Raw genomic sequence first — 12,376 nt, 5'->3', positions numbered from 1 at the left:
GCTGGTGTACTCAGTTTTAAACATTATATAGTGATTTGTCAGCTGCCATGGTTTTGGTGGTGTAGGTACTTGTACTTACTTTTTAGGTACTTTTACAGCTGCGCTGCGGAGCAGACAGTTTTAAGTCTAGAACTTATCATACTGAGGTGAGATTACCTTTCTGTTTGTACATAACTCACATCAGGGACTATCTACTCTAGCACATCCATTTCACTATTGCTTTGGTGGCAAAAAGCCTGGCAGTGGATCTGCACTTATTAGAACAGTAATGTCAAGTTGTGAAAATACAGCCTCAAGGAGAACAAACAGCCTCCAGGAACCTAGCTCCATGCTCTCTACCTTGCAGCTTGTTGCTGTTTTTGTTCTGACTTCTCTAAAACATAAATGAAAGGGAGGAGGAAGAAAATTTGACAGTTTCATCGATGTACCTGTTTGTAATCAGTTCATCTGGGAAGTATTTCAGTCTTAACTTTTCCTACCAATAATTAGTTACTGTGTATAGGTAGCTACAGTCCCTCTTCTTAGCAGTCAGAATTGGTTCTTAAGTTGGTGTTCATGAATTCAGCCTCTGTGCCTGATTGATACTTTGATCAATGTAAACTGCAGTGAGAGCATTTCAAGTATTTTGTTAACAGTTCAACCTGGAAGAATGAAAACAGCCCAGGTATGCATTGCTTCCCCCATCCTCAGCCAGCTGCTGGATGAAAGGCTGCTTTAATTACAGATAAGCCACAGATTATTGATAAAAATACGGTACCCCTTTTCTGTTAGAAAAACTGTTGTACCATGTGACTACAGAGATGTGCAGGGAAGCTCCTGTGTATTGATGTGGTGTATAGTCCTGTCTTTCTGAAAGAAAAGAAGCTGTAACTTTGTTTGCACAGAGTAGTTTTTCAGAAAGAACCTCTATAAAAAAAAAACCCCAATCCAATATAATGTCACTAAATAACAAAGCTATATGAAAATGCCTCATTTTGCAGAATTTATCTGTGCTCAGTCTAACAAAATTGTAACCTTACTTCAGATTAAAGACAGAATAAGTCACTCTGTGCCCTCATCCTCTTTCCTTCAGAATTTCTTCTAGCTTTTGATGTTATGTATTTTTGTTGTTTTTTTTCTAATGCCAGTAACTGGTCCTAGGTAAGAGCATACTGATTTTCTAAACTGAATAGCAAATTGCCTTGTGATAAGCCCTGCTCTACTGCATTTCTGCTATAACAAAATGAGGTTGTAGTTAACAAATCATACTGGTTGGTGACTACAGTACAAATGGAAACTTGTAGAGCAGTGTGCTTTTTGTTACTGTAAACTTACCTATTGATTTGGTTTTAAATTATTTTCTCTTCAAAATGTTAGAACTTCGTATTTCATAGTAAATCCAGAATTTGACATTTGAAATCTATTTTATGCACATTTTTCTACTATGAATAAAGTGTGATGTGCTCTGAAATATTTTGCTTTTAAAGGTTATCTAGAGTTTGCCCGCTTATCTGAAGAAAGCTACGTGTGCTTCTTTGCTTTTGTGGATTTCCAAAGACCGTTTTTCCCCCCCTTGCTAAAAGTAGATCCAAGACAGTATCATAAATAATTTGTTCTTCATTGTATTTTGGCTTTTTATGTAGGCTGTTTGTGTCAGAGCTAAAAGCACTAAACAAATAGTGTCGATCTAGTACAGTGTTAAAGTAGCAACAAATCTCTTACTTGGGATTGGCTCTGTAAAATAAATGCAGAACTGCACTGGGGGATTGCTGGCTTGTGTCAATTAAAATAGGAAACCTCTATGTTAGATCTTGATTCATTATGTATTCAATTTTTTTAATGGTATATGATAATTAATGTATCTGTTGTCATTTAGGTCACAGTCTCAGGCAGAAATCCTCTTCTGATTATTTAAAGCTTCACTAAGATGTCAAAAGCAGTTTTAGAAAAGGTTTAGATATGGAGCCCCGAAGTTCAGTTTAAAATCTGTGAGCCAGCTCAAAGAAATCCTGAGTAACTCAGCCTTATGGTGAGAACAAGCTGCAGGTGCCAAACACCTTGGAAATCAACTAATGCATATTTAAACTTCTGAGGTTTTTTGCCTTTTAAAACAGACAGGGTTTTCACATTCAAATTCTGGCTTTTCCGCCTTTGTTATTCATGGGTTTTAGGAAAGGCATAAAATGCATATTTAGTTTTTGAATGAGTACTATACCTAGGAAGTGTTTTGTTAATAGGTAGCATGTAGCACTTAATGGAGCAAACTTGTTCAAAAGTTTGTGTTTGTGTTGAGCTATCAACACGTATCATGCCTAAGCTAAAGAAAGTTTTAATATTTAATTTCAGTTGGAAGCTAAGTCATTCTTCCTGTGACACTTTTGGTCTGCTAAGAGTGTGTGGGTTTAATCAGATGTTTCAAAAACATACTGATTTGAGCAGAAATAATATTTAATAAAAGTTACACTGCCTAGAGATCTCAGAAAATCAAAATCTGTATTAAGTTGATAAATAGGTGTTGTAGACACACTTTGTGTTCCACCTGGAGATAAAATTACAATGGCCTTATACTTCTGGTTTATAATAGTTGGGGTTTTTTAATGCTGTTTTAATATGAAACAAACACTGCCATATTCTGCTACTTTGAAGGCAGTCCAGGTAATCTCACATTTATCAAGGGAAATGTATGCTGTAGGTTAGGATATGCAAATCTTTAGCTCACTTGAAGAAATCCCAAATGTTCTCTGTATATATTAAGCCTCTGGGAATGGGATAGAACTGTGGCAGGTTATCCCGTGTTACTGTGCTGGGGACTGCTTAGACTGAGTGTGGAATACTGATTTGGTTATTTAATGTGTAAACCTCTTGCTTGTGTTTCTGAAGCAAGACCAGTCTTTTTCTGGAACAAATTCTGCAACATCTTGGATATTGGAGATTCAGTGCTTTAAAGAAAACAAGCAAAAAACCTTCCACCTAAAACCAGCTCCTCAACTAGTTGACTTCATTCTTGGTTCTTGTATTCTCCCTTTTAAAATGTTACTCTCCTCTATTTTTAAATGGAAATGGAATAACCAAGGTGTTCCATGGTTACTGTTACAAACAGTAACCCCAAGTTCATCTCCCATAGCTTTGGGACTTGGTTGCTCAGAGGCTATTTTGGAAGAACAGTCATTACCTATATGGCTTTCTATGGTTAAGATAGGTCTTCATATTAGAGGTCCTGCAGGTGGCCCATGTGAATGAAGGCTGTTGCAGAGCAGTTTGTGTTCAATTCTTGCACCTACTTTGTAAGTGAATGGGGATCTTCACAGATCTTGGTACATTGCCTTCATCTTTATTAATTCAACTCTGACTGTATCAAAAGGAAAGTTTAAGTTCTTCACAACTAAGTTTTTTGGTAGAAGTAGCTTTTGATAATGAAGCAGTTAGGTACTTTAGGTACTTTTAGAACACTGGCACAATATAAGCAGGAATTGCTTACCATCAGAATTCTAAAATGTGGAATTATTTTAAAGATGAAGTTGACATCTTACCCCTATTTCATAGAAATATTGCTAATGTATGAAACGATACTTTTGGCAACAGTAATATTTTAATAGTTGATCAGCGCATGCTTCTGTGGTGAATGGACGTTCTTGATTCACTCAATTTGAGCAAGGTCACATTCTCAGAATTTTCTCATTGGTAGGACAGTATTCTGAAGTTCTGTTGATTAACAATCTCATTGCATTTCCTTTGAAGTGTTTTTGTTAGGGGATTTTTGTAATGGTTTTGTGTTTCTTGTTTGTGAGCTGTAGTATTTAGCAGGATATTCTATGAAAGATTTTGATGGCCTTGAAAGCAATTGCTTGGCAATATTCAGATATCTGAGAGCTTCTTGCAGGTCTGGAGACCATCTTTTATTCTTGCAGCTTTAAGGACAGGATAGTGTCAGAATGGGTAAAGATCTGGAGAATACAGCTGTGCTGAATCTGTCTTAAAATGCCTCCCTTTGAATCTAGACTGCACTGCTTTCAGTTATACTTCTAACTGCATCAACCAAGAAAAAGAAAACCAAGGCAAAGAGGCATTTAAAAAGTAAAGGCATATAATGAATATATTGCAGTGAAAACTAGATTCCACCCTTGTAAGGCTTTCCTGCTGTAAAAATGTATGGGAGGAGTAGCATGGGAAGAGAATGATATTGTTAACAGTTTAACTATTTGAAATTTTCCTGAACTATAGAAGAAATGTTTGTATATTCTAGATATGGTAGATATAAATGTCCTTAAAACCATGGGAGTTACTTTAAGTAACATAAGGTTAGTACAAGTTTAGCAAATTGGTCTGTTTTCTTCAAGAACTCTAATCTCTTAGCAGTAAATAGTGGATACTTTTAGCACCTAGAGAGTTTATTCAAATCAGTGGTTTTCTTACAGTTTAAGCAAGTATATTTACAACTGATGAAAGGACCTATAAGTTGTGTATAATGTAGAGCCAAATGTTTACCCAGTACATTTGATATGCATGTAATGTGTGAGAGTTTGAGATTGTTGGAATTTTAAAGAAATGTTGCAAAATGAAACTTTCATTTCCCTTGAATTTTTTTAAATGTGAGAAAGTGTTGACAGTGTACTGATATTTTGTCCAGATCTACTGCAGGTTTTGGTTACATATCATGCTAGAGTGCAAAATGCTGCCAAAGCGAGTAAGAGATTACACTTAAATTACACCTTTAGGTTAATTCTGACCACACTTGGTGACATGGTTGCATAAAATCTACTTACTGGCATTTTATGTATGAGGATTTGCTAACTGTTTTAAAAAAAGTATGATTTAGTTGTATGGAATCTAAGATTGCTATCATAAAATAGAGCATTTGCTCCACTTGGTATGTTATATGAACACAAACTTTTTGTCAAGTATAATACAAAAGAGCTTTCTCTCCTTGTTAAAAGGCAGTAAAGCTGGGGAGCTAAGAAACAAGTAGGCTAGGGCATATGTAAACCCAAACCCCTTCTGTTTTCTTTGCTTTTCTGAGTTGGAGATGCATTTGCATACTCCAGCATATGTGTCCAATTACTCTGACTTCAGTTAAAGAAGCCACTTGCCTGTGTCACTCAACCAGAGATGAAATAGGAAGAATGCTCTAGTCACGAATTCTCTGGTTTTGTACATCATGCAGGCTTCCTTTCTCTAAGGAACCACCATTTTCTTCAAAATGAGCACAAAAGGCATTCCCTTTCAGTCTCTACATGTAACCTTGTATAACCAGTTCATTTTGTTTCTTTTAATTAAAAGTAGGTGGATACAAGTCAACACCCAAGTTCTTACTGTTGCAGCTTGCTCGCTCTGATCTTCTAACTGGAGAACCATCTTCAGTGGATCAGGGAGTTCCCAAGCTGCGTATTTAGAGGCTAGGAGAGTGTTCTGGGCACCTGACTTTGTAAGATTTTCACATTACACTTTTACCTTCTAGGCATCTGTGCTATTCACCCCTGTCTGATAGGACACTGTATGACAGGATACTGATTTAACCCATAATTTAACCCACTTCTGAAATGTTGGGCGACGACTAGTCTTACATATGTTTCCACAATGGCCAGAGATGCTAAATGAAAAAAATTCTTGGGGAAAAAAAAAAAAGAAAAACTCTCAAATTCATTAGGACTTTACCAGGATTGAATCTTGAGTATATTTATGTATATTCCCAGCATTTCAAAATATAACTGTGAAGCTTTTGATTGACCTCAGTTCTCTCTCCAGTCTCATTACAAAGAATAGGAGATGAAACAGGAGGAATGCATCTGCTGAATTTATATCCTTTTGCTCTTCAGTAATAGATTTGTATCATAAATCAAATGAGCATTTTACAGAGGTATTTAAACCATGTACAGTAAGGAAAAATTAATTGCTCTTTTAAAAGGGCATTTTCTCAATCCATATTTGCTTCACAGTGAGTAGCTAGAAATTTTTGCAAGTCAGGTTTGAGCCAATAACTCAAGGATTCATCTCCCCAAAATTTGCAACAGCTGATTTCCATTGTTAAAACAATCTACCTCTTGATCCCTGGAGTAGCAGTTAATTCCATTACAAGGACACGCTTACTATAACTGCAAATTCCAGCTCAGACTTTGGAAGGAGTTGCGTTGCAGAAGTAAAGAACCAGAACACAGGCATCTACCCACTTGAACAGGCACCTCCCCCTTTTTAATTACCATCATCTCATCTTGGTTGTGGTATCAGGTTTTTTATCAGTGTAGGTGGACCTAGCATTATGCAGGGACAAAGGATCAGGAGCAAAATCTTACATGCTTTGACAGTTCATATTTGCCTGAAGGTGTGTGTCTGTACCATCTTCTCATAGTGAAAAGTACTAGCTGTGACCGCTCCAGGAAATTCTGCTGAAAGATTTGGCATCAGGTAACGCTGTACTTGTGCAGATCATTGTGGTCTGATAATCTACAGCTTGGAGAGCTTCCCTTATGAGACTACTGCTTTGAATGCATGTTAATTAAGGGTGTCTGGTGCCTGCTGCTCTATCTGGATTTTACCATGTCTGCTAGCAGAAAAACAGGTGAGGTTTATGAAGTCCTACTTCTGTAGATTTGGCTGACTTCAAACTTAAAGAATATAAGGGAAGCTGTATCTCAGCCAAACGTAGTACTAGACTCATTGTTTCAAAATAAGCAAAATGATCAGCACAATAGTAAAATAAAACACAGTCCTAACAACAGAATTGCTTTTAAGTGCCTTCTGCCTTTATCACTTATAATAATGCCATGGTACTTTAGTCTAGAATGTGAAGTTAGTGAGCTGTGGTGTCAGTCATGGCTGTCTGTTTTCATAAATTTATCCTCTCAAATAGACTATCTAATAGTCCCTTCTTTTCAGAACTAGAAAAGCATGAAGGCCTTAAAAGATTGTTAATATTTGGAATATTTCCTAGATAATGAGTTTTACTTCCTTTCTGACAGGAACAGACTGGTGTTCCAGTATTGCCAGTTCATTCAGCATAGTTTTCTTGGCTTTGTGGTGTTTCACACATGATGCATCATAAAAAGTGTCACTAAAGTCAACCCTGGTTTTAAGTTTTCAGTACATAGCTGGTTTTCTGTAGAGACCACAGGTGATATAGTGTCATTTGCTCACAGTGCTTAAAATCTACCTCATCTCTCACTTACTGCTGTTATGGCTGTAAGGAACTGTTCTACTTGATTCTTGTTTTCAGCTCTTAGCTCCTCTTATGAAGCTTGGAGTGTTTTGTAATAGAGGAGAAGGATGATTTCCCCTTCTTGGGGAGCTGCTGAACATGCTGTGAGAAAGAGAAGTATCCAGAAGCTGCACTGTGGCAAGCAGAAGAGTTTGCACCAAGATGTTGGGAGCACATCTTCCACTAAGGAGAATGAGAAATTGCAATGAGAGCTAGGGAATGGACAGTTGATCCTCAGGAGAGACTCAAAGAGCTTTCTTCAGTGTTAGGAGAGGTTGACGGTTTTATTTCTTCTCCTTTTTTTTTTTTATTTTGATGTTGTTAAAATCAGAGAGTACTTTAAAGCTTGACCACTTTGTTTAAACAAGGAATTTGCTGCAAATGTGCTGACTGTTATACAAGCTTGCTTATGCCTTTCATAGTTACCGTGCAGATAAAATCCTCAAGGCCATCAGTACTGATGTCAGTGAAGGAGTGTTTGAAGCAGTGGGTTCAGATTTCTGGGGGTGCTGGGTAACTCCCTATCAGCGGACACTTTTTTTCTGGTGTGGTTTTGCTTGTATTTGGTGTTGTAGTGGTGAGTAGCAAAGAGATTTACAGTAGTAGAGTGCAGATATATTTTTCTGTTAGTGAGGATGCTGTTTATTGATGGTTAGTAATTGTGTCTTTGAATTAATGGCATGGTCTTCAGCATCTGCCTCTTTAGCCCATGTTTCATAAGTAGGAGGTTCTGTCATCGCAATCACTTTGTAAATTGTAATGTAGTTTGATTATTGTTACTTAATTCTCCATTCAGTGGAGCCTTTAATTTACAGCAAACTTACGTTCCTTCATGTATTGGGAACACCCCCCTCCAAGTTGAAAAACTGTGAATGCAATAGCACTTATTGATTTGGCCTGTTAGAGTTAATTGAGGAGGGTAGAACAGCTGCCTGTTGCTGGCCATCATCACTTCAGGTATTATAGGTAGTAATTCTTACCGATAGTTTTGCTGTCTTTGCAATGTTTAGAGCAAGTGACATGGGAGAGAGTTGAGTTAACTATTTTTAATTCCAGAATTCAAAATTGAGCAATTTATAATCTACATGCTTTATTAGTGCTTTGTGCTAGTGCTTAACATGTATGTGTTAAAAGGCATGAAAAAAAATTCTGAAAAGACAGTAAAGTCTGAAAAATAGTCCGTGAAACTGGAGCATCTATTGTCACCTCAGCTCTTGTAGGCAAAAACAAGCCTAAATCTTGTGTCGAATAAATTGCTAGCATGTTTTGTTAGTGAAATTGTGCTGTTGTTTAACTGTGTGACTACCATGTTTTAGGGTTCTTAAATTCCAGAATTTATTTCAAGCATTTATTTTCTTCCTTAAGGTATGAGTTCAACAATATACATATAAAAAAGTTGTTGCTACACGTCTGCCTACTTAATTCTGTAGAGCATGTTATAAAATATGATGCCAGAGAAATTCTGGATTCTGAGTAAAACTGCTTAAAATCTATCATGGAAAAAAAATGGTGTTTCAATTTTTTTCTGGGGTGTGTTCTGTTTATTTAAAGTTGCTGTGTACACCCTGTCTTAAGATAATTATTTAGAGGTTCCAGCATAGGAATAGAAAACTTGGCCTGTTGTGATTCTGAAGTAAAAACGTGACAAAAGGATTCCATAAGAATGATTCAACATTAGGCAAGCCTTCAGGAAAAGTAAGCAATAAAATAATAGAAAAGATGTTAACTAAGTAATTCATCTAAGTACAATGTACGCATTACTTGAAAAAAGGCATTAACTGCAAAGTTCTATTGTCTGTATGCATCACTTCTATGCTCCTGTCTGGTTTAATAGGAAAAAGCCCAATGCTCTATTTTCTGTATTTCTGACGCTTTGAAAATATTTTCTGTGTTTTGACAGGCCAGTTGGAATGCCAAAAATGGAAAAAGTTTACCTGCATAACCCTAGCTCAGAAGAAACAATTACATTAGTATCAATATCTGCTACAACATCACATTTTCATGCATCGTTTTTCCAAAATAGGGTAAGTTATTTTGCTTTCTCAGAATGAACTTTTCTTCCCCCTCTCCAGGCTGAACGAGAGCTTCTTTAAAGAGCAACTTGCTGCAATAATGACATACCTAAAAGTATTAAGGTACTGCAGTGCTTCATCTCATATCAGAGTAAATTCGAACTGAACACAGAAGCACTAAGACTTCTGACTATGTTGGAAAAGCATATTGTAATTGAAGGTTTAACAGCAGATCTCTTTGCTCCTGGGGTGACTGCATTGCCTTAGAGCACCTACAGGAACAAATTGTTCCGATAATTTTTCTGAAAATTCTAAGTCAGGTGAAGTAGTCTAGTGCAAAGTAGTCACTCCAATGCACCAACAACTGTAAGTAATCACGTTACAGGAACTTGCATGATCAAAAGCGTGGTGTCACCAGGGTTAACTCTTAACCACATTGTTTTCAGGTACAGTCCTCTAGTTTCAGTTTTGTCTGCAGGGCCTGTGGCTTAGCAGGGGCCATATAAACATTAAAAACTTCAGAAAACCTGTCTATAAACAGCCTTTCTCATTTATGGAAGTCTTGAAGTAATTGTTTTTCTCCAGTGATCTGTGAACTGTCAGACCAAAATATTTCTGTGATAAGCTGAACTCAGAATTTAACATAAAAATTCAATTAAATATGATCCTGCACTAGATAATAGTTGTAAAATATCGGTATTTTTATTATTATTTACACATTTATTTGTCTGAAATTTCTACTCCTTTTTTTTCCTAATCTGCAGTAGACTTTCTAACTTCAGTATTTCTATAAAGAACATAAGAAATCTTCTGTAGCACAAAGCCCATTGTTCATCTGCATAGTGTAATGGCTTCAGTAAACAGTTTTGCTTATCACTCTGCTTGCTTCCTTTATTTTTTTCAGAAAATTCTTCCAGGAGGGAATACATCCTTCGATGTAGTTTTCCTCGCAAGAGTAGTGGGAAATGTAGAGAACACTTTATTTATTAACACTTCTAATCATGGGGTATTTACTTATCAGGTAAGAGAATTACACTGTTTCAGAAAAAGTTGTGTGAATCAAAGCAGTATCTATTATGGGACACTTAACCATCCAAGGATATTTGCACAATAATCCTGAATTGTTCGTTTGGGGAATTTTTCCCATCAACCCAGTTGAAGAAATTTCCATCCCTGCTGCTTGTTGTAACACAAAAAACACACCATTGTAAATATCTGTAGGGCAGTACTGTAAGCCTTATTGATGAAATTATGTAGGATTTAAAACCTTCCCAACACCTATCTTCTGTGTTATTTTTGTGCCTTAGTGTAGTGATCTGGCTCATTCTGTAGCTCTGTATTCATCTGATCCTGTGACAAGACACTGCTATTCATTAGGCTGGCAAAAAGTCACTTGTGTTACTCACTTGAGATTCAGAAGGATAAACCAGACAGATGAGAGAGAATGAAAAGTGAAAAAAAAAAAAAAGATAAATATTCTTGTTGAAAGATTATTACTATGACAATGTTTTGCAAACAGCAACAGAAACGCTTCCCATATGGATAGTTTCATAACAGTATGATTAAAGGAACATTTCACATCTCTTTAACCTATAGCTGGTATTTAGTGTTTAAGAATGTCAGAAAAAAGGTTGTATTTTTTACTTCCTTTTTTCTCAGTGTGTCAGTGTAAGTAAGTAGTAGTTGTAAGAAACAGCCTTTTGCTGCAAGCGATACTGGTTTAAAATGTTTGGTCAGAAGTATACAATAAATTAATCAGAAGAGTACATGGTGGATTACTAAAACTGATGAGCATATTTTAGGCTCTGCAGCAATTGCCTACAGCTACTTAAGCTTCTGTTCTTCTGTTTCTTTTTCTGAACCAGGTGTTTGGCATTGGAGTTCCGAACCCCTATCGATTGCGCCCGTTTATTGGGGCACGAGTTCCTGTAAATAGCAGTTTTTCTCCTATAATAAATATCCATAACCCCCACAGTGAACCTTTGCAGGTGAGCCTAAGAGGAAAATCATTAAATGCTCATTTATGATATTAAACTGAAATTTTTATTTTGATACTTCTTAAAATTCTGTTTGAATTTTAAAGCTGTTTGAGGCCAAGTCTTTCATATTGTGTAAATTTTTTTGTGTTCAAATGCAAGTCAGTTCTAGAAATTGTAGATAATAATCACAGATCTCCTAATTTGCTAAATTGAGGTTTTACAGTAAAATTTCAGTTTTTAACATGGTTATAGTAACTGTAAAATAAAGATTTAAACTTCACTGGTAATTAAGAAGAGTACTGAAACTGGTAATTAAGAAGAATACTGAAGCAAACAATGTTGAATAGATCTTGTGCTTTTGATCCAGTGATGCCTCTTAGCTTCCTTCTGCCCGTTTTGCACAGCATGAGGTGTTTTCAAGGTGTAGCCTAGTATGTAATGTTAGCAAGCATTCTTATGTTAAGGCAGGATTGATGTCTACTTAATCAAATTCTGACTCTGTTAAGTAAGTGATCCACAAACTATGAAATGCTATAAGAGGACATAAAGGGTAGCACTAGCAAATGGCTATATCGTTACTAGAGTGAATTTATAAGATGCTCCAGTAATCAAATAGTCGCTAAGCTATGCTATTGCGTGTGATAATACCTGATAACTAGAATAGGATCCCTTTAAAGCTGAGTGCTAATGATTTCCTGTTATCCACCTCAGGTGGTAGAAATGTATTCCAGTGGAGGTGATCTCCATTTAGAGCTTCCAACAGGTCAGCAGGGAGGTACGAGGAAGCTATGGGTGAGTAGTCATGTCTTGCAGCACTCATTGTGTTTTGATGAGTTCAGGTTTTGGGGGTTTTTTACTAACTTCATTTCTTGTTGTGTGATCATTTAAATACCCCATAAAAATGGAAATAATAACAGGGTCTGTTACTGTAATGGGAGTAAGAACCAAATGAAAGGTTTAATTAAAGTAAGCCATATGTATTGAGCTGTGCTTTTTTGAACTGCAAAGAACAAAATGATTCCCAGTAGAATAAAGTACACCTACCTGAGCTTTCAGGACAATGTAGTTCTGAAGGCCTGAGAGCTGGATCTAACCCACAGAAAAAAAAATACGTGTTTTGTTTGATTTGTTGGTTAGGGGGTTTTTGTGTTGGGGTTTTTTTTGTTAGTGGTGTTTTTTAACTCAAAGTCCTTCTTGCAAATTACTGCTGATGCACA

The 12,376-nt window shown here is 36.4% G+C and overlaps 1 protein-coding gene across 1 annotated transcript in view; it reads left to right on the top strand.

The window, feature by feature from the left end:
* The window catches only part of TMEM131 (transmembrane protein 131), a 93,421-nt gene that overhangs the window by 37,308 nt on the left and 43,737 nt on the right, over positions 1-12,376 (top strand). The window contains exons 5-8 of the mRNA XM_027899127.1: positions 9,069-9,192; positions 10,085-10,201; positions 11,046-11,168; positions 11,871-11,951. Coding sequence (XP_027754928.1) covers positions 9,069-9,192; positions 10,085-10,201; positions 11,046-11,168; positions 11,871-11,951 — 445 coding nt within the window. The remainder of the gene's footprint in view (positions 1-9,068; positions 9,193-10,084; positions 10,202-11,045; positions 11,169-11,870; positions 11,952-12,376) is intronic.

Source organism: Empidonax traillii, unplaced genomic scaffold (assembly GCF_003031625.1).
Source record: "Empidonax traillii isolate 1590-97213 ecotype Southwest subspecies unplaced genomic scaffold, ASM303162v1 scaffold645:size365152, whole genome shotgun sequence".
NCBI lineage: Eukaryota > Metazoa > Chordata > Aves > Passeriformes > Tyrannidae > Empidonax > Empidonax traillii.
This window is presented reverse-complemented; position numbering and strand designations above follow the sequence as displayed.